This window comes from Nyctereutes procyonoides, unplaced genomic scaffold (genome assembly GCF_905146905.1).
Source record: "Nyctereutes procyonoides isolate TBG_1078 unplaced genomic scaffold, NYPRO_anot_genome, whole genome shotgun sequence".
Classification (NCBI taxonomy): domain Eukaryota; kingdom Metazoa; phylum Chordata; class Mammalia; order Carnivora; family Canidae; genus Nyctereutes; species Nyctereutes procyonoides.
The window spans coordinates 2,460,120-2,487,528 of NW_026575041.1; the positions used below are offsets into that span (position 1 = coordinate 2,460,120).

The following is a 27,409-nucleotide window of genomic DNA, read 5'->3' on the forward strand; positions in this document are numbered from 1 at the left end:
GCAAAAAGTTATTAAGTGATCTGAGAAGTCTTTTCTGAGTAAAGATCAGTTTGAGTATCAGAAGGGGGTTTTGTGGAACAGTTTCAGGAATTAGAATCCAGTTCCCAGGTTTATCTAAGATCCTAATCACTATGATGTCCAAGATATATCCAAGTAGGCTAGTGTAGTAAAAGCATTTGCTTTGGAATGCAGAAAATCTGGGGTTTCAGCTCTGCTATACAGTATGACCTTGGGAAAGCTGATCCCTAGTAGTTTCATCCAGAAAACAGGGCTACCTCCCTAGATTTGTTATAATAAATAAAAATGAGAGAAAACCCCCCACAAAAGTTCTTTGCAAAGAACTAGTCAGTCTTAAAAAATCTCTATCAGGTGATCCTCACAAAAGACGGTGAGGGGTTCAGGGCCTGGGCCTTTGCAGAGTAAGACATTCTTTTTTAATCTCACTACTATCAGATTATTCATTTTATCTGCAGGTTGTCAGATTATCAAGTTCCCCTGCTGAAAAACTGTGTCAAATACAAATATGCTTCTTAAATTGTTTTTTTTTTCCAAGCAAAAAAAGTATTCTAGAAAAAAACCTGAAAAACGACGTCTTTGAACATAACAATTTCCTAGCTTTCCAACCTTGAGGGTCATATGTTGTTAGTGTATTTGAAGTATTTCAACAGATATCTGCTGCAAGACGAAAGCAGGAAATTTGTTTAGGATCCAGCACAAGAGTGGAGGAGAGCATGTGAGCTGATATGGGCCAGTAGAGGATTGAGAAGTAGCCAGAAGAGCATGTAGACAAGGAAGATTTTCAAGGATGAAACCTTGGTTGTTACTCTATAATAGAGAGACAATAAATACACAGACTGGAAATGGTGAGACCCAGCTCCAAAATACACCTATTCTAGATCTCTGGTGATGCTTGGATGCTCTTACCATCAAAACATTTTAAGAAACAAGAGAAAGAAATGTGGAGAACATTTAGGTCTTGTCTACACTGCAAACTTCTGGCACAGAAATGTTTCTGAGGCCTTTCAGAAAAATAAGTGCCCCATTCTGTAAAGAGGCTCCTGCCATAGTAAGTAAATCTATGTAAAGGTATTCAAGTGTTAACTGTATTATCTTTATTAACCAGTTTAGGCTGCCATAATAAAATACCACAAACTGAGTGGCTTAAACAGACATTTATTCCTCACTGTCTGGAGGATGGAAGTATAAGACCAGAATGCCAGGCCAACTGAGGGTTCTTTTCCTACCTTGCTAATAATGGCAGACTTCTTGCTGTGTCCTTACATGGCAGACAGCTCTGGTGTCTCTTTTTCTTCCTATGAGGGCACTAATGTCATCATAAGGGCCCTATCCTCAGGACCTCAACTAAACCTAATTATTTCATAAAGGCCCCATTTCCAAATACCATCACATCAAGGATCAGAGCTTCAAAATACGAATGTTTGGGGAACACAAACATTCAGTCTATAATATTATCTATGCTTTAAGTGTTTTAAAGTATATGAACATATTATATTCTCTAAATTCTCTTTTCCAAGATGCACAAGAAGCTAATTATAACCACTTCATAGGACTGTTTCAAGTATAAAAATATTGTCTGTAAAGCAGTGAGCTCAGTTTTTGGCACATAGTAAATGCTCAGTAAAGGAACTTTAAGAAAGAGAGAGACAACACTGTCAATTGGCTACAAGATAGCTGTTCACTGGAATACACTGTATTTCTGTGATATTGTAATTTTTTTTAAAGATTTTATTTATTTATGAGAGATACACAGAGAGAGAGGCAGAGACACAGGCAGAGAGAGAAGCAGGCTCCATGCGGGGAGCCCAACGTGGGACTTGATCCCGGGTCTCCAGGATCACACCCTGGGCTGAAGGCGGCACTAAACCGCTGAGCCACCTGGGCTGCCCAATATTGTATTTTTTAATAGGAAAGATACATTTGGTTTTCATCTTTATTCCTGGAACAGAGCTCCTAAAACCCTTGGAATTTTCTAAGTGCTAAGTGCCATAAAGACGTCTTGATATTTGGGGCACCTGGGTGGCTCAGTCCCTTAAGTGTCTGCCTTGGCCTGCAGCTCAGGTCATGATCCTGGAGTCCTGGGATCAAGTCCTGGGGGCAAGAGGGGAGGGGATCCCCTGCTGATTAGGGAGTCTGCTTCTCTCTCCCCCTCTGCTCGCCTACCCCATGTTCAAGCACGCTCAAGCACACATACACGTGTGTACTCTCTCTCCAACAAAATCTTAAAAAAATCTTGATATTCATAACAAACTCCTTTCAACCACACCTGAGTTTATGTTAATGCAGTACCTTCTGGAAGTAATGGGGGCTGGCTGCCAGGGGAACCAGCCATGCGATTGGAAAGTTGGAACTTTCAGTCCTTTCCCCGTGACCTATGGGGAGCAGTGAGAGGTTGTAAACTGAATTAACTGTCAATGGCCAATGGTTTGATCAATCATGCCTATGTAATGAAGTCTCCATAGAAGCCAAAAAGGATAATGTTTGGAGAGTTCCCAGGTTGGTGAACTCTTGGAGGTGGCACCCTCAGGAGCAGGTATGGAAGTTCCATGCCTGTTTCTACATTCCTTGACCTATGTGTATCTCCCATCTGCCTCTTCCTGAATTAGATACTTTTATAATAAGCCAGCAATCTCGAGTGAGTAAACTGGTTTCCTGTATTCTATGAGGTGTTCTAAAAGATTAATTGAACGCAAGGCTGTGGTTGTGGGAACCTCTGATTTACAGGCTATCAGTCAGAAGCACAGGTAATAACCTGGACTTGCAATTAGCATCAGAAGTGAGGACTGTCTTGTGGGATTGAGCCCTTAGCCTGTGGAATCCCATGCTATCAATTGAGTTGAACTTCAGGACACCCAGTAGGTATTGGAGAACTGTGCAGTAAGAAAAGAACTCACACATTAGAACTGGTGTTGGAATCATAATTGTTAGGATATATTTTATTTCCCTCTCAGATTTCACAGAAAATTTCAAATCAGGAGTGTTCCCAACCTCTCTGTTCCCTGTGGCCACTACCCTATTACTTCTGAAGCAGAGGATACCACAGAGGACTTGACCTTCCTTCTACTTTTCTTTCTATTGTCCTCCATAGCCCTCCCCAAACAGCTAGCCAGAAGCAGGCTTCTAGCCCCTCAAAGGTGAGGCTCCCTAGTCATCGAACCTCTGAGACTGAAAAACAACCCTCTCATCTAGGAGAGAGAGAATGTTTGTTTTTTTAGAAAAATTATACATTTCTTTATATACACAGGCTTTTTTTCCCCTAAAATATCACTAAAAGCTTTGGTAGAGAATAAACACTATTTAAGTCATATACTCTGCAAAGTTGCCATTATAATGCTATTTTATTTATATACATATTTCGTTGTATTTTATAAATATTGTTATTACAGAGAAAAAAAACAGAGCACATCTATTGTGAATTAATGCATATAACAGAAACATATAACACTTCTTAATGAATGCCTCATCTCTCTAGGCTACCAAACACCATTTATTCTTCGAGATGCAAATTAAAAGTTCCCAATCCCCTTCTCCTTCCCTATAAATTTCTTCCTGTAAGTTCTTTATACCCATTCATTAGTGTCAAATTTTGCTGGAAGTATTCTTAATTTATATTTCTCCTTTTATGAAAAAAATGAAAATTTTATAAAATCCAGCTTTTTCCTTTCGAGTTTTCTTTTTTTTTTTTTAAATTTTTTTTAAAGGTTTTTATTTATTTTTTTTAATTTTATGATAGTCACAGGGAGAGAGAGAGGCAGAGACATAGGCAGAGGGAGAAGCAGGCTCCATGCACCGGGAGCCGGACGTGGGATTCGATTCTGGGTCTCCAGGATCGCGCCCTGGGCCAAAGGCAGGCGCCAAACCGCTGCGCCACCCAGGGATCCCTCCTTTCGAGTTTTCTTATTTTTAAAAGGTTTTTTATTTACTTATTCACAAGAGACACACAGAGAGAGAGGCAGAGATACAGGCAGAGAGAGAAGCAGGCTCCATGCAGGGAGCCCGATGTGGGACTCGATTCCGGGACTCCAGGATCACGCCCTGGGCCGAAAGCAGGCTCTAAACCGCTGAGCCACCTAAGGATCCCCATCTCTTGAGTTTTGATATATATTTTTCTCTAAGTTTTTCAAAATTTTGCTTTTCGGGTCTTATTTTCAACTCTGATATTAATTTTGACATATGGTATAATGAAAAAGCTAGATTATTTCCCCCCAAAGTTTCTATTTTTAAAGACAGATTTTCCACACAATCCCTCTTCTAACATAATAAATTCTTATATACAATAGGAAGAGTATTTTTCTGGCTATTATATTACTAATCTATCTATTCTTGTACCATTACTTCACAATTATTATTTTTTATAATATTCTCCATATCACATTTTATTTTTTTAAAGATTTATTTATTTATTTATGATAGGGGGGAGGGAGGGAGGGAGGGAGGGAGGGAGGGAGGGAGGGAGAGAGAGAGAGAGAGAGAGAGAGAGAGAGAGGGGCAGAGACACAGGAGGAGGGAGAAGCAGGCTCCATGCCAGGAGCCTGACGTGGGACTCGATCCCGAGACTCCAGGATCGCACCCCGGGCCAAAGGCAGGCGCTAAACCACTGAGCCACCCAGGGATCCCCCATATCACATTTTAATTTTTGAAGCAAATAGTTCTATTTTATGAGAATTTCTTTAAAAAAAAAGAATTTCTTTTGATGTTTTAGTATACTCACAACAAAAAAAATCCCAATTTGGATTTTATTTGGATTTGTTTTTTCATTGTACTGAACTAAAATCTTATTATTTTATGTACTTTCAAGAGAATTCATACTCAAAACTGGTTACTTTTAGAATATTTACTGCCAATGCAAAAACTTTGTGTTTTTTTAATTATCCAAAACTTCTTTTATGTATAAGTTTAGTCACATATATCATTGATAATTCATAACTACTTAATAGTTGTTATAATTATGAATAAGATCTTATAATCGGTTTATAGCACCATAAGAACACTAGGAACAGTGAAAGGAGTAGGTATTTAAAATCATAAAGACCTGAGTTCAAATCTTTCCTCATTTTTAGGAGTGATATACACTGGCCAAGTCTTTTTTTTTTTTTTTTGAAAGACCCATTTATTCATGAGAGACACAGAGAGGCAGAGACACAGGCAAAGGGAGAAGCAGGCTCCCTGTGGGGAGCCCGATGCAGGACTCGATTCCAGGACCCCGAGATCACAACCTCAGCGAAAGGCAGATACTCAACCACTGAGCCACCCAGGTGCCCCACACTGGTCAAGTCTTATGACCAGAATTAAACTACCAATTTCTTTAACAGTAAAAGATGAGTACTTATGGGGGTTTAAGATTAAGAAGATTATAATTAATATATAAAAAGTACTTAGCATGTGTTTGACAAACGATAATCCTCTTTAATGCAACCATTACTGTTTCTAACAATAACAAATGTTTGCTTTAATGCATTATATTTTGCATTTGTCTACAAATTATCTTACATGGGTCTTCTATTTCCTGCTATGGAGAAGATAACCTGAAAATCTGCCTACTACAAAGCACCTGGAAAAGCTGGATAAGTATAACAAACATTTCATGTTATATAAAAACACAGGCAGAGTTGAGATTCTAAGAAAGAAAAAGAAATCCCCAGGGGTAAAAAACCGAAGAAACTAAAAATCAGGAACTCTCAGGGCTGATGTTGAACTGCCGTGGGAAGGTCTTTTGGTCTGGGCAATTAAAGGGCTTACTTTTTATAGTCACTGTGGGGTGAGAGATGAGGCTTTGGGCCCTGGAGAGGCCATGAGTTGGAATTCAAATTCCCCTCCAAAGAGCTCAGATCCTAGAGGAGTCATATGGTCAGCTTAAAAAAAAGTGGTGTTTTTTTTTTTTTTTTGACTCAAAAGTACAGAATGACAACAGGAAGCTAAGACTAAAAAAGAGTTTCCCTAAGAATTTGAAACTTTGGCTTCTGTGAAATCTGTATCTATATCAATCTACTTGACTGGAGTTTATTTTTCCTATGTGGTCCTAGAATCTACAGCAGAGAAATTAACTTAAAACATAGTTTCAGACTTAGGACAGCCAGGGTGGCTCAGTGGTTTAGTGCCACCTTCAGCCCAGGGCCTGATCCTGGAGACCCGGGATTGAGTCCCACCTCAGGGTCCCTGCATGGAGCCTACTTCTCCCTCTGTCTATGTCTCTGCCTCTGTCTCTCTCTATGTCTCATGAATAAATAAATAAAATCTTAAAAAAAAATAGTTTCAGACTTAGAAACAAAAACAATCCTCCCTCTCTTGCTTGGGAGGAGTACTCAACTAATTCTTATAACTATCCTATGAAATAAGTAATATTATCCCAATTTATGAAAGAAATTTAAATTTAGGGAGGTTAAAAGCAAGTTGTCCAAAGTCACCTAGCTATTATCTAACAGAGCTGGGATTTGAATCTGGTTGTGGTTCATTTGGTCAAAATACATTTACCAAGTTCTATGTGTCAAGCAGAAACAAGGTTCATTTCCTTTCCAATATATTACATTGCCTAATCTTTTTTGAGCAAATCAATAGATAAATGCAACTGCTTTCTCCTTTCTCAACTTTAGCAATTCAGGGAAAATGAAGGCAGCCAGGGTCACAGGAAACCCACAGGATTCCCCTGGGTTCTGTCCACTAAAGTAGCTCAGTCCTTTCTGCCAAAGGGACTTAGGTTGTTGAGACATTAAACAGGGAAAAAATAGAGCAACTACTGCTCAGTGGTTCCTGGTTATTGGAATTAATTTTATCAGAATAAACATATAATAATTTTAGTATAGTAAATATTTCCAAGCAGAAATTTCAAAACATTTACTATTAAGGTTAAATAGGGATAATAAGGCTGCTGCGATAAATACAAACATATGAAATTGAAAGTTAGTGACAATAGCTATAGTTCTATCAGGCTTAACCTCCAACATATTTCTGAATGTTATTTAGGTTGCCTAGCATTGAGAAAATCCTGATTTACAAACATAAGTAGCTGCAACTATTGTTTTTTTTTTAATTAACATGCATTCTTAGAAGCTTAAGTTAACACATTGATCATCTTATGTGTATAAAAATTGTTCTAAATATTTTTAAACATTTTAATGTTCAATTTTTTAAACTTCAAATTCAATTAGTTAACTTATTATGTATTATTAGTTTCAGAAATACAGGTCAGTGATTCATCAGTCATATAACATACAGTGCTCATTACATCACATGCCCTCCTGCATGCCCATCACCCAGTTACCCCATCCTCTCACCCCCCCTTCCCTCCAGCAACCCTCAGTTTGTTTCCTATGATTAAGAGTCTCTTATGGTTTGTCTCTTTAGTTCTAATTATTTTAAAAAATCAAATCACATACTTGAGGAATTTCTGAAGCATCACCTTAGTGTTCTTATAGAACAAGTACAGAACAATCAGCAAAAGAGTTCTCTGAGATACCTCCAGTTTCAGTATAGGAAGTTATACAGAATACACAGTAAAGCGCAGTTATAAGAAGGAACCAGTACATTCCATTCACTGCCAATGGCCATCTTCTGGGGCAAAACTCTGCCCCCCACCCCCCACCTCCAAACCTGCCATCAAGACCATTATTCATCTATTTTTTTGAGCGTTATTTTCCACTTCCCTTTTTTCAAATTTATTTTTATTTATTTTTAAAGATTTTATTTATTTATTTGACAGAGAGCACAAGCAGGGGAGCAGCTGGCAGAGGGTGGGTTGAAACAGTCTCCCCACTGAGCAGGGATCCCCATGTGGGGGCTCAATCCCAGGACCCCAAAATCATGACTTGAGCTGAAACCAGGCTCCCCAAGATTTTTGGGGCTCAACTCTGAGATCAAAAGTTGCATGCTTTTCTGACTGAGCCAGCTAGCTGCCTCCCCACTTTTCCCCTTTTCTACTCTTTACTCCAGCTAATCTCAAGTACTGACTATACTCTGAACACACCTTCTTACTTCCCCATGTGTTTATTCATACTGTTGCCCTCACCTTGGATTTATACTCACTTTATTTTTGAAGGCCCATGATATGCTAAGAACCATGCTAGAAAACCTAAATACATTTTCTCATTTACTTCTATTATCATATATATTACCCATCTTTATTTGTAAATAATAACATTTTTAAGTGCTTACTTTGTATCAGATATTACATGCTCAGGGACTTACACTAGCTCATTTAATCTTGATAGCAGCCCTAAATCAAAACAGTATGACACTGACACAACGGTACACATATACATCAATGGAAGAGAAGAGAGAATAGAGAAATAAATACACATTTACGTATTTATATGGTTAATTAATCTATGACAAAGGAGGCAAGAATATACAATGGGGAAAAAGACAGTCTCTTTAATAAAATGGCACTGGGAAAACTGGACAGTTATGTGCAAAAGAATGAACTTGGACCACCTTCTTACACCATACACAAAAATAAAGTCAAAATGAATTAAAAATCTAAGCATGAGACCTGAAATCATAAAATTCTTAGAAGAAAACATAGATAGTAATCTCTTTGACACTTCCCATTGGAACATTTTTCTAGATATATCTCCTAAGGCAAGGGAAACAGTTTTAGTATATGTTCTGCTAAAGTGAGCACGGGCAAGGGAAACAAAAGCACAAATAAACTACAGGGACTACATATAAATAGAAAGTTTTTGCACAGTGAAGGAAACCATCAACAGAATGGAAAAGCAATCTACTAGATGGGAGAAGACAGCTGCAAATGATACATCCAGTAACAGATTAAAGTCCAAAATATATAAAGAACTTAGACAACACCAAAAAAAACCCAAATAATCCAATTAAAAACAAGCAGAGGATCTGTCCAAAATATATATAGAACTTATACAACTCAATACCCCCCAAAATAAATTATCCAATTAAAAATGGGCAGAAGGGGCATCTGGGTGGCTCAGTCAATTAAATGTCTGCCTTCAGTTTGAGTTGAGACCTGGGAGTCCTGGGATCGAGCTCCACATCAGGCTCCCTACTCAGCAGGCAGTCTGCTTCTTCCTCTGCCCTCACCCCGCTTGCTCATGCTGCCCCCCCCCCCCGATAAATCTTAAAAAAGAAAGAAAAAAGAAAAGAAAGACTACATTTTGGGATGCCTGGGTGGCTCAGCGGTTGAGCGTCTGCCTTCAACTGAGGGCGTGATCTCAGGGTCCGGGATTGAGTCCCTCACGTGGTTCCTTGCAGGGAGCCTGCTTCTCCCTCTGCCTATGCCTCTGCCTCTCTCTCGGAGTCTCTCATGAATAAATAAATAAAATCTCTTAAAAAAAATGGGCAGAAAATTTGAATAGACATTTTTCCAAAGAAGACATAAAAATGGCAAATAGACACATGAAAAGATGCTCAACATCACTCACCATCAGAGAAATACAAAACTACAATGAGATATCATTTCACACTGAAATAAAAAACACAAGAAACAACAAGTGTTGGTGAGGATGTGGAGAAAAAGAATCCCGTGTGCACTGTTGATGAGAATGTAAATTGGTAGACACTGTGGAAAACAGTATGGAGGTTCCTCAAAAAATGAAAACAGAAATATCATAGGATCTAATAATTCCACTACTGTGTATTTACCCAAAGAAAACAAAAACACTAATTTGAAAAGATATATGCACCCCTATGTTTGTTGCAGCATTGTTTGTAATAGCCAAAGTATAGAAGCAACTCAAATGTCCACTAACAAATGAATGGATAAAAAAGATGTGGAAGATATGTGTGTGTGTGCACAAGTGGAATATTACTCATAAAAAGGAATGAGACCTTATCATTTCCGACAACATGGATGGACCTAGAGAATATTTCACTAAGTGAAATAAGACAGAGAAAGATAGGGATCCCTGGGTGGCGCAGCGGTTTGGCGCCTGCCTTTGGCCCAGGGCGCGATCCTGGAGACCCGGGATCGAATCCCACGTCAGGCTCCCGGTGCATGGAGCCTGCTTCTCCCTCTGCCTATGTCTCTGCCTCTCTCTCTCTCTCTCTGTGAATATCATAAATAAATAAATAAATAAATAAAATTAAAAAAAAAAAAGACAGAGAAAGATAAATACCACATGATTTCACTTATATATGGAATCTAAAAAATAAATGAATAAACAAAAAGCAGAAACAGACCTATATATAAAAAACACAAACTGATGGTTGCCAGAGAGGAGCTGGTGGGGGATGCAAAATGGGTGAAGAGGAGTTGGACATACAGGCTTCCAAATATAAAAAGAATAAAAAGGATAAAAGGGACAGCATAAGGAGAGTCAATGATATTGTCTTAGTGTTGCATGGTGATAGATGGTAGGGTGATAGACGGTAGGTATACTTGTGATGAGCATAGCACAACAAAATAGACTTATTAAATTAGTATGTTGTACACCCAAAACTAAAGTAATATTGTATGTCAACTATACTTCAATAAAAAAAAAAAAAAAAACACAAAAAACAAAAAACCCTAGAGGGATCCCTGCGTGGCTCAGCAGTTCAGTGCCTGCCTTCGCCCCAGGGTGTGATCCTGGAGTCCGGGGATTGAGTCCTGCGTGTCAGGCTCCCTGCATGGAGCCAGCTTCTCCCTCTGCCTGTGTCTCTGTATCTCTCTCTCCGTGTGTCTCATGAATAGATAAATAAAATCTTAAAAAATTAAAAAAAATTAAAAACCCTAGAATAATGAATAAGTAGTAAAAACGAAAGAAAGAATACTATTGCCCTCATTTTATAATGGGAGCACCAAGGCTCTGGAAGGTTAAAAATTTGCCTAAAGCCAAGTAGGGGAGAGAGAATGCTTCCTGAAAGAGTGTTGTCTGAGCTCAGAGCTGAGTTCTTAAAGAACAAGATGAAGTTGTCAGGGGACAATGGCATTCCAGACAGAAAAACAACATACACAAAGACAGAGAAGTAGGAAACAGCTTCCTCAAGTTCAGGAATAAGATCAGTCTTCAGAATCAGCAGACCTGGGTTCAAATATCTATTTTTGTTTTTGTTTCATGGTCTCTTACTGTGACAATCGTTTTCTCAACTGTGAAATGGTGATAAGAAGCTGTACCATGAAGAACTGCTTTAAGGGGGATCCCTGGGTGGCTCAGCGGTTTGGCACCTGCCTTCGGCCCAGGGCATAATCCTGGAGTCCCAGGATCAAGTCCCACATCAGGCTTCCTGCATGAAACCTGCTTCTCCTCTGTGTCTGTCTGTGTCTCTGCCTCTCTGTCTCTCTGTCTCTCTCTCTGTGTCTCTCATGAATAAATAAATAAAATCTTAAAAAAAAGAACTGCTTTAAGATTAAAATTAAACATTTGAAAGTATGTATCACAGGTCCAGGCCCATACTAGGTACTCAATAAATAAATGTTACCTCTCTTCATTTCCCTTAGTTGACAGTTCAAAATGTTTAGTTGTAAGAACTGGACCCTAGACATGTATCTCTTCTATAAGTGGCAAGCATTATCAGAGCTTTGGGAGGCTCTGGTAAAGTATACCAAAAGTCATTTAGCATGTTATTTGGTAGTATCCTTAACCACCATTTTTCAAAATGAGAACTATTCTCACACCACTCACCTGTGTAGGCCATGTTCTTAGGGTTGCCATAAGGAGCCCCAGGCTGCACGGGGCTATAAACAGGGTTCATTGTGGAAGACTGAGGATCCTATTGAGAAACAAAGAAAAGAGCACCGATTATTGATTGCTCATTTTCCCTGACATCAGCTTCCCCTCTACAACCTTCAATTTATACTCCGAGAACAACTCAGTACAGCAGAAAGAGGACTAAACAAAAAGCCATTTGTTTGTACTTGGCCCTATGCTATACATTTTGCTCATCATATAGATAAAGATACTGAGAAGCAGAGAGGTGATACAACTTACCTAATGTCAACCAGGCCTTCTGCCTTTCAGTTCAGAACCAGACCCATTCTCCCACAGGTGATTATGCCACTAGAATACTGTGTGGCATTGACCAAGTCACTTCCCCTCACTGGACTCCAATGTCCTGATGTGAAATTAATTAGTTTAGATTCTCTGAGGTACTTTCTAATTCTAAGGATGTTAGTCTAGGAGCTAGGAAAGGATGCACTTCTACTGCTCACCAAGGGAGCCCAAGAGCAAACAGTGAGCACATACACTATTAGGAAGAGCAGCAAGTATCTCACCAATTCTTTGCAACTGCAGAGGACATGATATCAGTTACTAGTAGAAAAAATAGAAATTTATTGCCATTGATCACTCTAATGCAAACAAGGAAACATAGCCAAGATCTCTTTCAAAATTTATTCAACGGAAAGATATAAACTTGGAAATTTGTGTGTAGTATCACCTGCACAAGTGCTCTGTTAATTATCTTAATGAAGCACATTCTCTATTCTGATTAATGGAAAAATCTGTCATTAAACTCTATTAGCCAGCCAATTTGTCCCATCTTGTTTAGGGAACCATCTCTCACGTATAGGGCAACACATTTGAAAAACTTGTCTCTACAAATATATTATTTACACTTCATAAAAATCAAACAATTCCCTCCTAAGTAGGCTCACATGATGGATGGGCAATTTTTTAGGTCATTAACTTCTCTTGTAGCACCTCAGGATAGGAAACAAGTCAAATGTCAAGATAGGCAGTGAACAGCTGGCTTGATGACAACTGCTCTGCAATTAATTAAGTCTCTCCAGGGTTCTGGAAGGAAAGGTGAAGTAAAAATGAGTTCCTAAGGAGAGGAAGGTAGGGCAGTCAAACAGGCAAAAAGGGAAATGCTGCTGGTCAATTTCAGAGGCTTAGAACTTCCTGAAATGTACCCAATGGGCAGCCCTGGCAAATCACCCCAGGGCAACAGACTAAACTACTCCCAGTTGACAAATGAAACCAGAAAAACCTGACGAAAATTATAGGAGATATATATTTCAGCACACCTTAAGAAGAAAAAACCCTTGCAGCCAGAGTTATCCAAGAATACCACCAAGTGACACTCTCTCTCTAAATATAAGCAGTCTCCTAACAGATACTGGGAGAATTAAGAGAGATCTCAGAATGTCAAAATACACTGCAAACTGTCAGGTGGCATGCAGAGGTAAATGATGATGGTGATGATGTGACAACAGTAACAACACGAAAGACCACTTGTACATTTTCCCTCCTTGGATCTCTCTTCTGCCCAACTAGTTCTCTGCTAAATAAGCTAGGGTAAGCAAGACTGTGCTAAGCAGTAGAACTAGCCCTGTAAACCTCTGGTCACTCTCCTACTAGAAAATACCCTGTGTTGCTAAGCATCAGTTTTGGAACTGGTCTCCTGCTGCTCCAAAATGAGGCCCACACCCTCAAAAGGAGATCATGTCTGAGCAATACTCTGTAACAGGTATCAATTCCAAGCCCAACTAATGACTGACAGAAATAAGGTCTGCCAGGGGTTCAAATTTTGGATTAAGAATGTGATAGTCATGTCTGGGGAAGCTGCTCACAGAAAGAAAGGGTTCCTGGCTTTCAAGGGAAGGTCATTTTTTTATAAGAGAATCTACATGCTGTTAATAGTATCAGAGATAGGCTAAAAATGTGTAGGAAGTTCACAAACTCTATGATCAGGCGGATTTAGGTTCAAACCTGGAACTGCCACATACCAAGTGTGGGGCTGGTGGCAAGTTCACTGACCTTCCTGAGCTTCAGTTACCTCTAGCCTTATAATGTAAAATAATAATACATTCTTATTAGAGCTCTTCTTAGAGCTGTTGTAAGATTTGGGTTTTTTTAAAGACCAACTTATTGAGGTACAATTTACACATAGTGAAACTTACTCCTTTTGGGTATGCAGTTCTTTGAGCCCTGAAAGATGTAGTCATATAAGCACTCCCCTACAAGTAAGATATAAAGCATTTTCATCACCCTCCCCCCAAATTCTCTCATCTTTGTAGTCAATCCCCTCCCACTGATTCCCAGCTTGTGACAACTACTGATCTGTTTTCTGTTGTTCTATACCTGTACACACATATCAAATTTCACTTTACAGATGAAAAAAAGTGATGCTGAGAAAAGGCAAATAAACAGTCCAAGGTCACAGAGCAAGTAAGGGCAGGGTCAAGACTAGCACCCTGGGCAGCCCGGGTGGCTCAGCGGTTTAGCGCCGCCTTCAGCCCAGGGCCTGATCTTGGAGACCCAGGATCCAGTCCCACGTTGGGCTCCCTGCATGGAGCCTGCTTTTCCCTCTGCCTGTGTCTCTGCTGCGTTCTCTCTTGCTCTCTGTGTCTCTCATCAATAAATAAATAAAATCTTAAAAAAAAAAAAAAGACTAGCACCCCAAATGTATCGAGGACCTAAATGAGAGAGCTAAAAATATAAAACTCATAACAGGAAAAAAAATACAAGCACAAATCTTTGTAACCCTGGATTTGGCAATGGTTTCTTAAATATGATACCAACAGCATAAACAAAGGAAAAAAAAATTGGTATACCAGATTCATCAAAACTAAAAACTTTTGTGCTTTAAAGGACACCATTAAGAAAGTAAAAGACAACCCACAGAATGAGAGAAATTTGCAAATCATTAACAGCTGACCCTTGAACAATGCAGGGGTTAGGGGCACTGAACTCCTCTGCAGTCCAAAATCTCATGTAATTTTTGACTCCCCAAAAACCTAACTACGAAGAACCTTCTGCTGACTAGAAGCCTAATAACAGAAACATTCAATTAACACATATTTTGTGTATGTATTACATACTGTATTCTTATGACAAAGCAAGCTAGAAAAAGAAAATATTAAGAAAATCATTAGGAAGAGAAAATACATTTATAGTACTGTAAAAAATCCATCTGTAAGTGGATCCACACAGTTCAAACGTGTGTTGCTCAAAGATCAAATGAATAGGATAGAGGATTTGTACTTAAAATATATAAAGAACTCTTTTCTTAACTCAAAAATAAAAGGCCACTAACTCAATTAAAAAATGGCCAAAGGGGGGATCCCTGGGTGGCGCAGCAGTTTGGCGCCTGCCTTTGGCCCAGGGCGCGATCCTGGAGACCCGGGATCGAATCCCACATCGGGCTCCCGGTGCATGGAGCCTGCTTCTCCCTCTGCCTGTGTCTCTGCCTCTCTCTCTCTCTCTCTGTGACTATCATAAATAAATAAAAATTTTAAAAAAATGGCCAAAGGATCTGGACAGGCATTTCTTCAAAAAAGTTATATAAATGGCCAATAAGCATATGAAAAGATGCATATCAAAACCAAATGAGATACCACTTCACACACACTAGATGGCTATAATCAGAAAGATAACAAATAGTGTTTGGGAGGATGTGGAGAAATTGGAACCCTCATACAATGCTGGTGGGAATGTAAAATGATACAGCCACTTTAGGCAAGTCTGTCAGTTCCTCAAATAGTTAAACGTAGAGTTACCGTATGATCCAGAAATTCTTTTTTTTTTTTTTTTTAATTTTATTTATGATAGTCACACAGAGAGAGAGAGAGAGGCAGAGACACAGGCAGAGGGAGAAGCAGGCTCCATGCACCGGGAGCCCGATGTGGGATTCGATCCCGGGTCTCCAGGATCGCGCCCCGGGCCAAAGGCAGGCGCCAAACCGCTGCGCCACCCAGGGATCCCGATCCAGAAATTCTACTCCTAGGCATTTACCACAGAGAAATGAAAATGTATGTCCACGTGAATGTTCGTAGCAGCATTATTCACAATAGTCAAAAGAAGGAAACAACTCAAATGTTCAACTGGTGAGCAGCTGAACGTGGAACCAGTGGAACGTGGTATATCCATATAGTAAAATATTTGGCAACAAAAAAAATGAAGTATTGATACAACATGAATGAACCTTGAAAACATTATATTAAGTGAATGAGACCAATCACAAAAGGCCACATATTATGTGATCCCATTTATATGAAATTTCCAAAATAGGCAAACCTATAGAGACAAAAGGTAGATTAGCAGTTGCCCAGATTAGTTCATGAATACATGAAATCTAGTAACTTCCAAATCCACATCTTTCTCACATTATTATAACACTCAGTCAAAAATCCATACCCGCACACACTCTACTTCCTGGACATTTCTTTTTGATCACTCCATTAGCAATTCAAACCCATCATACCCAAAAGTAAACTCACCATCTTTCCCCAGGCCCATTCTTCCATCCTGTATCGCCTGCCTCAGAGTTACTGACAATCCATTCACCTAACACGTAAGAGAAAAACCTGGAATTCATCCCATTCCTCCTGCTCTTTCATACCTGATCAATCACCAACTCCCCAAAACCCCTAACTTTCTCATTGCTATTTTCCGTTTTAAGTTACAACATCTCTTGTCTAAACTACTACAACAATCTCAAGAGGTCTTTTTCCAAAATTTAACCCAGTCTATCTCATTCCTGATATTCTTTATTAAAACACAGGTTGGATGGGTTATTCCCTTCAAAGGCTTTGGGAATAAAACCTGAACCCCTTAACATGATATACAATATTCTCTATGTTCTATCTGGGATGGGGCTCAGGACTCTATGTATTTATGTTCCCAAGGAGATTTTGAAGCTCAGTTTGAAGACTGCCTGCGACTCTCTTTCCCAAATACCATTTGTCCCACATGAACCTGTAGAGGAATTGAGATACAGCAGTGAACAAGAAAAACAAATATTCCTACCTGCATTTGAGTTGAGGGAGGGGGGAGAGACAAAATTTTCTAAAAAGTGAAAAATTTCTCAGTGGTAAATGCAACAGAGAAATTCAGTTAGGGAGTGCTAAGGGGAGAGAATGCAAATTTTATTATTATTTTATTATTTTCTATTTTTTTTTTAAGATTCCATTTTTATTTATTTGACAGAGAGACAGAGCCAGAGAGCACAAGCAGGGGAAATATCAGGGGGAAAGGGAGAAGCAGGCCTCCTGCCAAGTGGGAAGCCTTACCCAGGGCTTGATCCCAGGACCCCGTTTTATGACCCCAGCCAAAATCACATGCTCAACTGACTGAGCCACCCAGACACCCCAAGAGTGCAATTTTTTAAATGGCTAGAGAAAATATATATGAGTTATTATTGAGTGACATTTAAGCAATAAGTTGAAGTGGCAAGCCATACAACTGAGAGGCAACTGTCCAAGTAGAGGAAACAGCAAATGCAAATGCCCTAAAGTGGAACTATGTTTGAGAAATAGAATGTATGCCAGTTTCGCTGGAAAGCAATAAAAGAGAAAACAGTGGACAGTGAGACCAGAGAGGTAATAAGGGCCTAATCATGCCAAGACCTGTAGACCAGTATAAGGACTTTATTTTTTATTTGAAATGAGATAAGGACTCCTGGGTGGCTCAGTGGTTGAGCGTCTGCCTTTGGCCCAGGGCGTGATCCTGGAGTCTTGGGATGGAGTCCCGCATCAGGCTCCCTGTGCGGAGCCTGCTTCTCCCTCTGCCTGTGTCTCTGCCTCTCTCTCTCTCTCTCCCTCTCTGTCTCTCTGTGTGTGTCTCTCATCAATAAATAAACTAAATCTTAAAAAAAAAAAATGGGATAAGCCCCTAGAGTATTTTGAGCAAAAGGGTGACATGATTTGACTTTATTATAAGACTACTTTGACTGGGGACGCCTGGGTGGCTCAGTGGTTGAGCATCTGCCTTTGGCTCAGGGCATCACCCTGGAGTCCCGGGATTGAGTGCCACATCGGACTTCCTGCATGGGGCCTGCTTCTCCCTTCTCCTGCTTCTCTCTCTCTGTCTCTCTGTGTGTGTCTCTCATGAACAAATAAATTAAAATCTTAAAAAACAAAGATTACTTTGACTGTTGAGCTGAGATCAGATGGCATGAGGGCAAGAGTTCAAGAAGAGAGATCAGTTAGGAAGCTATTTGAAATAATCCAGATAAAAGATAACGGTAGCTTCAGATAGGATGGCAGCAGTGGTGATAGTGGTGGTGGAAAGCAGTCATATTTTGGATATATTCTGAAGATTAGGCTGACAAAAATTACTAATCGACTGAATATGTTGTATGAGAAGAAGGACATTAAGGGTGACTGTAAAGCTAACCTGAGAAACTGGAATAATAAAAATATCACTTACTAGGAATAAGAACTATGAAAGAAGCATTTTTTTGAGTAAAAAACAGAAATTTGGGTTTGGACTTAAATTTGAGACACCTAAGAATTCTGCTTACGATGGTTGATACACAGTGAGCATTCTGTAGGGGTTAACCATTACCACTATTATAAATATTGTCTTTATTACAGGCAGCTACTATATATTGAACATCCACCATGTGATAGGTACTGTGCTAGGGACTTATTAAGTCCTTACAAGTCTTTTAAGGTAACAGTAATCTATATGATAGGTAAATAAACTTAAGTCCAGAGAAATAAAGCAAACTATCCAAATCATTACTAAGAATTGAGAAAAGTTAGTTTCATAGCCAGGTCTGTCTGATTCCAATGTCCAAGCTACTTCCACCATGATAGATGAATTTCCCAGTCTCCCAAACTCAGCACTAGATTCTCCTCTGGAATGTCAGGTCCTGAATCCTTCCCTTTAACTCAGGGTGCCTTATGGACACTTGGACCCTGATAGATCTCACCAGGGAGGCAGTTCATATCTATCTGCTGGGCCCCTGCTGGGCATACATGGTCAATTACAAGAGAATAAAAGTACTGCCTGCCTGACTTCTACAACCTCAGCTATCATATACTACCCATCCAATTTGATTTCACTTCGTAAGTAAGATACATGCCCATTGTGCACAGCCTGCCTTCCTCTCTCTCCTGAGCCAAGGACGGAGTTCCTCTGCTTTCTGGGGCTGAACCACAGCAAATCTATTTCTTGTGCCAGCAAACACAACTCTGCAATAGCTTCTCATTTTATTCAGAATAAAATCCAAATCCTTATAAAAGTCTACAAGGCATTATGTGATCTGACCTCACATGCCCACATCTCTGATTACAACTCCTACCATTATCCCCTTGCTTTCTCCACTCCAATCACAATGACCTCCTTGTTTCCTGAACATACCATGCATGCTTACATCTCAGCATCTTTGCATTTGCTCTTCTCCACACCCAGAAAGCCCTTCCCTCAGATATCCAAATGACTATATTCCCTCACATCATTCAGGTCTCTGCTCAAATGTCACCTTACCAGAAATGACTTCCTTACTAACTTAACCAATCTACCTAAAACAGTTCCTCCAAATGTTATTCCATGTCCCCCTCATCCTACTTTACCTTTTGTACTTACACCTATCACAACCTGATATATTTTCTTGCCTATTTATTTATTCTCTCCATTAGAGTAAGTTCAACAAGAACAAGGATTCTCTTTGTCTTGTATCCCCAGTACCCAGAATATTACCTCACACATAAAAGACACTAAATACATAGTAGTTGAATAAATAATGAACTATCCTTCATGCTTCTCCAAAAGACAACTTTAAAAAAAGTTTCAAAGTGTTTGGCACTTCTTGGCGTATCTCAGAGAACTACCTGACTCCACATCTCTCCAGTGTTCACAGAAGCTTCAATTGATAGCTCACCTCTCTAACTGCAGAACCAGCAGTGGTGAGCCAGGCAATGGAACAACGTGTGAGAGAGGGAAAGAAAACTTTCCTTCTGGTGGAGCTAGCTTTCATTCCCAGACTGTTCTGCAAGTGGCCTGCTGCTGCACTCAAAAAACACATGAATATTTCTTTCAAACCAACAGCAAAACCTATGAGCATAAAATGACAAGGAAAAAAAAAGCTTATGTATTCAGGATGAATACTTGGAAGTACTACTATATGCACAGCAGGTTGCAGTGTTAAGAATTATTATTGCAGCTTGCAAACTATTTTAAAACTTTTAAAGAATTTTACCATTTACAAAGTGTTTAATACTTTACAAAATTTTTAACCACTATTTTACTTGGTCCTTTGAGGTAAGCAATGCAAGGATTCTTAATTTCATTTGACAGATAATGAAATGAAAGCTCAAAGGTTTAATTCACATTGGATGGATACTGTACAGAGAAGAGGGATGGTGTCTGCCTAAAGGAAGTTATGGTCTAGCTGGGGAACTTCTAAAGTTCAACAAAAATTAAGATACCAAAAAATATACAAGGAGACAGAAATTCTGGAATGCTTAAAATGCCTGGCAAACCCTCTCCCCAAAAAGCAACAATATAACTGGACAAAATGGTCAAAACCAACCAATTCAGGCCTCTGAAAAATAACCAAAGGGATACAGCTAATTGAGAAACGTTGATTCAAGGAAAATTACTGAACTGGAGCAGGTGGGTAGCTCAGTCAGTTAAGAGTTTGACTCTTGATCTCAGCTCAGGTCTTGATCTCAGTGTAGTGAGTTCAAGTCCCACACTGGGCCCCACACTAGGTGTGGAATCTACTTAAAAAATAAAAGAAAAAGGGATCCCTGGGTGGCGCAGCAGTTTGGCGCCTGCCTTTGGCCAAGGGCGCGATCCTGGAGACTCGGGATCGAATCCCACGTCGGGCTCCCGGCGCATGGAGCCTGCTTCTCCCTCTGCCTGTGTCTCTGCCTCTCTCTCTCTGTGACTATCATAAATAAATAAAAATTAAAAAAATATTAAAAAAAATAAAAGAAAAATAAAAATTACTGAACCATACTAAAAACAGCAAAAATCTGTTGTGTTTTAACCTAGGGCTGCCCCTATCTCCCAACCCCCAGCTCCCTGGGAATAATTCTATCAGGGCAGGGCAGGCCAAGAGGACAACTGATGCCAGAGTGGGCTGATTTAATCTGAAGCTGAGCATAGAAAACCAGCTCTGGATATTGCCCAGCATCATTGTCAAAAACAATAGAGGGACAATCTGGGGAACAATAGTAAACAATCCAGGAAGGCCACTACTGTAGCTAGATTCAGGTCAGAATACTAGTTAGAGCAGGCAACAGAGCATATAAACCAGAAATTTAAAAGGGAATACTAGAGAACAAAACAGCCATAATGTGTCTTGATAAGACCCACTATGGTATCCCTGACAGTTAAGATTTCACAACTGCTAAGGAGAAACTGGAGAAGGTCCTAGCTATCTACTGACTCTATGTGAATGTAAGGCCTTGAACACACTAAAAGTAAAGGCTGAAGCAGAATTTTAAATTGACTGAACTCTGAATGCATTCTCCAAATGACAAACAGATCCATCAGGGCAGAAGATTTCCTGGCCTAGGGTTTAAGTCAATCACTGACCACTAATCTACAATGACCCAGGAGTGACTTTAAGAAGCCAGGTTTAAAAATTAAAACAATAATTTAAAAAATATGACCAGAAAAAACTTTCATGTTAAATAATTAAGCATTCATGCTTAAAAAAAAAAAAAAAGACATCAGGAGTCACACACTGCAAGAGACAGACTGTAGAACAGTGTAAGTAAACAAAAACACCCAGCAACAATATCCAACCTCCATGAGAAGAATCTGAAGAGTTGCCACAATATATTATCTAAAACATGTAGTTTTCAACAAACATACAAAAAAATGAATCAGGGGCAGCCCGGGTAGCTCAGCACTTTAGTGCTGCCTTCGGCCCAGGGCGCATGATCCTGGAGATCCGGGATCGAGTCCCACGTTGCGCTCCCCGGGTAGAGCCTGCTTCTCCCTCTGCCTGTGTCTCTGCCCCCCCCTCATGAATAAATAAAATCTTTTAAAAAAATCATGAATCATGCAAAGAAATAGAGAAGAGTGCCCTACTTACCAGGAAAAGAAAAGACCATTATAAATACTAAGGGGGCCCAGATGTTGAAATCAGCAGAGAAATATTTCAAAACAGGTGTTAATAAATAATGCTAAAAAGAATCAAGGGAACCTATACTCAAAGAACTAAGTGAAAGTATGATGATGATAATCCATCAAATAGAGAATGTCAATATACAGAAGTTACAAAAATTTTTTAAAAAATGGAAATTGTAGGGATCCCTGGGTGGCGCAGCGGTTTGGCGCCTGCCTTTGGCCCAGGGCGCGATCCTGGAGACCCAGGATCGAGTCCCATGTCGGGCTCCCGGTGCATGGAGCCTGCTTCTGCCTGTGTCTCTGCCTCTCTCTCTCTGTATGACTATCATAAATAAATAATAAAAAAAAATTTTAAAAAAATGGAAATTGTATTCTGAGATGAAACATTCAAGAGGAACTCAATAACAAATCTGAGCTGGCAGAAGAAAAAAATCATCAAACTGAAAGATCAATACAAATTATGCAATCTGACAAACAAAAAGAAATTAGAGTGGCCTGTGGGAAACTATCTATCAAAGCAATATATAAGTAATGGGAGTTCCAGAAAGAGGAAAAAAAATATGAGCAGAAAAAATATTTGAAGACATAATGGCCAAAAGCTTTCCAAATTTGATTTTAAAAACATACATTAAACTACATATCTAAAATAGGTAATGAATTCCAAGTTGGCTAAACACAAAAAATATCTATACCTGCATACATTGTTGTAAAAACTGTGGAAAACCAAAGAGAATTTTTTTAAGTAGCAAGATAAAACAATTTATCAGATAAAAGGGAACAAGATTAACAGCTCACTTCTCATAAGAAATAACAGAAAGCTAGAGGCAGAAGAATGATATATAAAATGTGCTGAAAGAAAAAAAAGCAAACATATTAACCAAGATTTATAACCCTCTTGGAACCACAGAAAAGCCTAAACAGCCAAAGCAATTCTAAGAACAAAGCTGGAGGTATCACAATTCCAGATTTCAAGATATCCTACAAAGCTGTAGTGACGCCTGGGTGGCTTAGCAGTTAAGCGTATGCCTTCGGCTCAGGGCGTGATCCTGGAGTCCTGGGATCGAGTCCCACATCAGGCTCCCTGCATGAACCCTGCTTCTCCCTCTGCCTATGTTTCTGCCTCTTGCTCTCTGTGTCTCATGAATAAATAAATAAAATCTTAAAAAAAAAAAAACAACCTGTAGTAATCACAACAATATGGTATTTGCAAAAAAAGAGAAAGAAAGAAAGAAAGAAAGAGAAAAGGAAGGAAAGAAAGGAAAGAAAGAAAGAAAAAAAGAAAGAAAGAAAGAAAGAAAGAAAGAAAGAAAGAAAGAAAGAAAGAAAGAAAGAAAGAAAGAAAGAAAGAAAGAAAACCAGACACACAGATCAATGGAACAGAGACCCCAGAAATAAAACCACATTTATATAGTCCATCTATGACAAAGGAGGCAAGAACACACAATGGGGAAAAGTCAGTCTTTTCAATAAATGGTGCTGGGAAAACTGGACAGCTACATGTAAAAGAATGAACCTGGACTACTTTCTAACACTATACACAAAAATAAACTCAAAACAGGTTAAAGATCTAAGCGTGGGACCTGAAACCATAAAAATCCTAGAAGAGAACACAGGCAACAATTTCTCTAACATCAGCCGTAGCAACATTTTTCTAGATATATTTCCTAAGGCAAGGGAAACAAAAGCAAAAATATTGGGACTATATCAAAATAAAACGCTTTGCACAGTGAAGAAAACCATCAACAAAACAAAAAGACAACCTACTGAATGGGAAAAGATACTTGCAGGTGATGTATCTGATAAGAGGCTGATATCCAAAATATATAAAGAACTTATATAACTCAACACTAAAAAAAAAAACAAACAAACAAACAAACAAACAAACCCCAAATGCCCACTACCACAACAAAAAAAGCAATCTGACTAAAAAATGGGCAAAGGACCTCAATAGACATTTTCCCAAAGAAGACATACAGATGCCCAGCAGACATGAAAAAATGCTCAATATCACTCATCATCAGGGAAAGGCAAATCAAAACCACAAAGAGATACCGTCTCATGTCTGTTAGAATGGCGAAATTAAGAAGACAAGAAACTGGGACGCCTGGGTGGCTCAGCAGTTTGGCACCTACCTTTGGCCCAGGGCGTGATCCTGGAGTCCCGGGATCGAGTCCCACATCGGGGTCCCTGCATGGAGCCTGCTTCTCTCTATGTCTCTACCTCTCTCTCTCTCTCTCTCTCTCTCTCTCTCTCTCTCTCTCTGTCTCTCTCGTGAATAAATAAATAAAATCTTAAAAAGGAAAAAAAAAAGACAAAAAGCAACAAAGAAAGAATGTGGAGAAAAAGGAAGCTTTGTGCACTGTTGGTAGAATCGTAAACTGGTACAGCCACTGTGGAAAACAGTATGGAGGTTCCTCAAAAAATTAAATTAGAAATACCATATGACCCAATAAAGCCACTAATGGATATTATGAAAACAGAAACTGAAAAAGATATATGCACCCCTATGTTTATTGCAGCATTATTTACAATAGCCAAGACATGGAAGCAACCTAAGTGTCCTTCAACAGACAAATGCACAAGGAAAATGTATATACATACAAACAAGAGAATAAATACAACAGAGCATTACACAGCCATAAAAAAGGGTGAGATAATGTCATTTGAGAAAACATGGATGGACCTATAAGGTATTATGCTAAGTGAAATTAAGTCAGATTAGAAAGGCAAATACCATGATTCCATTCATAAATGGAATCTATAAAAAATGAATAAACAAAAAGCAGAATTAGAACTATAAATACAGAGAACAAACTGATGGTTGCCAGAGGGGTCTAGGATGGGAGGGTGGCACAATAGATGTGAAGAGCAGAGGGAGGGATCCCTGGGTGGCGCAGCGGTTTAGCGCCTGCCTTTGGCCCAGGGCGCGATCCTGGAGACCTGGGATCGAATCCCACGTCGGGCTCCCGGTGCATGGAGCCTGCTTCTCCCTCTGCCTGTGTCTCTGCCTCTCTCTCTCTCTCTGTGACTATCATAAATAAATAAAAATTAAAAAAAAAAATTTAAAAAAAAAAAAAAAAAGAAGAGCAGAGGGAGATACAGGCCTCCAGTTATGAAATGATAAATCATGGGAATAAAAAAGCAGAGCATAAAGAATATAGTCAGTGAACTTGTCATAGCAATGTAACTGGACAGATGGTAACTATACTTGTGAACACAGTGTAATGTATAAACTTATCAAATCACTAAGTTGTATACTTAAAATGAATGTAATGCTGTATGTCAACTTTACTTAAAATAAATAGAAATAAAAATAACATATCCTCCTTAAAAACTTATAATTCCAGTAAAGCTATCATTCAAAACTGAAGGCTAAAACAAAGACATTCCCACATAGATAATGACTGAGATACCTGCCTTTCAAAAAATACTTAGGAAATACTGGGGGGGAGGTAGGAGGAATACCTAAAGCTATCAGGCTGAAAGGAAACAGCACTAGAGAGTAATTCAAACCCATGTGAAGAAATAAAGAGCACCAGAAAAGTGATTATATAGGTGAATATAAAAGTATAAGTATTTTTATCTTAATAGATTTAAAAGACAGCTATATAAAACAGTAAGTCAAAAATCATATTGTTGCACAGGGTCATCTGGGTGGCTCAGTGGTTGAGCATCTGCCTTTGGCTTGGGTCATGATCCTGGGATGGAGCCCCACATCAGGCTTTCCGTGGGGAGCCTGCTTCTGTCTCTGCCTCTCTCTCTGTGTCTCTGTGTCTAAATAAGATCTTTAAAAAATTAAAAAAAAAATAAAACCATTATTGTTGCACATATATAATTATTAATTTATATAAAAACAAGAGCCCAGTGATGTCTGGGTGGCTCAGCTGGTTAAGCATCCAACTCATGGTTTCAGCTCAGGTCATGGTCTCAGGGTTGTTGGATGGAGCCTCATGTCTGGCTCTATGCTCAGTATGGAGTCTGCTAGAGATTCTCTCTCTGCCCCTCCCCCCCAAAATAAATAAAGTCTTAAAAACAAAAACCAAGAGCCCAAGTAAAGGAGAGGGGAATGGAATTTTATCAGAACAAAGTTTTTCTATTTTACTGAAATTAATTTAGTTTGTATCTGAAGTAGACCATACGTGGATTACAATAAATACAATAATTTGTAATAAATATATTTAATCCCAAAACAAAGAAAATAACTTTTAAAATTTAATATAAATTTCAATATAAGCAATTAAAAAAAACAATGATATATATCACAATATGAATTAACCTTGAAAATATTATGCCAAGTAAAAACAGCCAGAGCAAAAGACCACACACTGTATGATTCTATTTATAGGATATATTCAGAAAAGGCAAATTATATGAGGCAGACAGTAGATATTTGGTTCCCTGGGACTTGGAGTAGGAATGGGATAGACACCACACGGGAGCAAGGAATCTCTTTGGGGTAATAAAAATGGCCTACACCTGAATTTTGGTGATAGTTGCACAACTCTGTAAATTTACTAAAAGCACTGAATTTGTATATTTAAGAGTGAAATTTATTGGGCAGCCCGGATGGCTCAGCCGTTTAGCGCCGCCTTCAGCCCAGGGCCTGGTCCTGGAGACCTGGGATCGAGTCCCACGTCGGGCTCCCTGCATGGAGCCTGCTTCTCCTTCTGCCTGTGTGTCTCTGTCTCTCTTTCTCTGTGTCTCTCATGAATAAATAAATAAAATCTTAGAAAAAAAAAGTGAAATTTATCATATACATCTCAATAAAGCTGTTTAAAAATATGAATTGGTTCAAGAAATAGTTACAGATATTTTATAAACTAAAAGTAATTGTCATTTAGTTCAACACCTCCATTTTATACACAAGAAGATACTTCCTGTGCCAGACTCTGCAAAGTGTTACAGATTCAGAGATAACAGGCCACAATTTCTATCCCTGGGGTATTTATATGAAAGAAAGATGGAAATTGACAATAGCAATATAGGACTGTTATTACACAGAGTGCTGAGAATTTAAAGAACAACTAACCAAGGGCGGGGGGAAGGGACGGAACACTATGACTACCATTAGGTGGCAAAACACTCAGTTAAAGGATTCTAATTCCCAGCCCATCTTGTAGTTAGGTGTGGCTATGTGGCTTAGTTCTGCTCAATAAGATATAATTGAAATATTGTGTAGGTCTTCTGTTAAAGGCTACTTAAAGGGAACAGTGTTATCTGGCAGGGGTGCCCTGCTTTTCTCCCCTTATTCCCTCTTTCTTGATAGAATTAGGACATGATGATTGGAATTCATCAGCTTTCTTTTCCATGAAGTAACCTTGTGAATGGAAATCTCAAATCAAGGATTGCAGAAAGAGTCTAGGTCCTTGATGATTTCATGGAACAACCAGGTCAGGCTTGCACTACCTACCTCTCAACCTCTTTCATATGAGAGAATAAAACCCTGTATTTCCAAACCACTGTTATTTTAGAATATTGTAGCTGAACCTAATCCTATTTAATTGGGGGAGAGATATTGAAGATTTCAAAAGAATGTGTCATTTGTTCTGTTTTGAAGGATAACGGAAGTCTACAGAAGGAGAAGGGGAAGTAAAGGGCATTCATGAGATTATGCCACGAGAGAGCGAGGCTCAGAGAATGTCAGGTAGTTGTGAAGGTTGGAGCACAGCATCTGAGGGAAAACATGGCAAAGA

General features: G+C 39.1%; 1 protein-coding gene across 5 annotated transcripts in view; it reads right to left on the minus strand.

The window, feature by feature from the left end:
- The window catches only part of FAM168A (family with sequence similarity 168 member A), a 183,142-nt gene that overhangs the window by 48,449 nt on the left and 107,284 nt on the right, over positions 1–27,409 (minus strand). For all 5 annotated transcript variants that reach the window (XM_055320758.1, XM_055320761.1, XM_055320756.1 and 2 more), the window contains one exon: positions 11,586–11,673. In XM_055320758.1, the coding sequence (XP_055176733.1) occupies positions 11,586–11,655 (70 nt within the window). In that variant the 5' untranslated portion in view covers positions 11,656–11,673. The remainder of the gene's footprint in view (positions 1–11,585; positions 11,674–27,409) is intronic.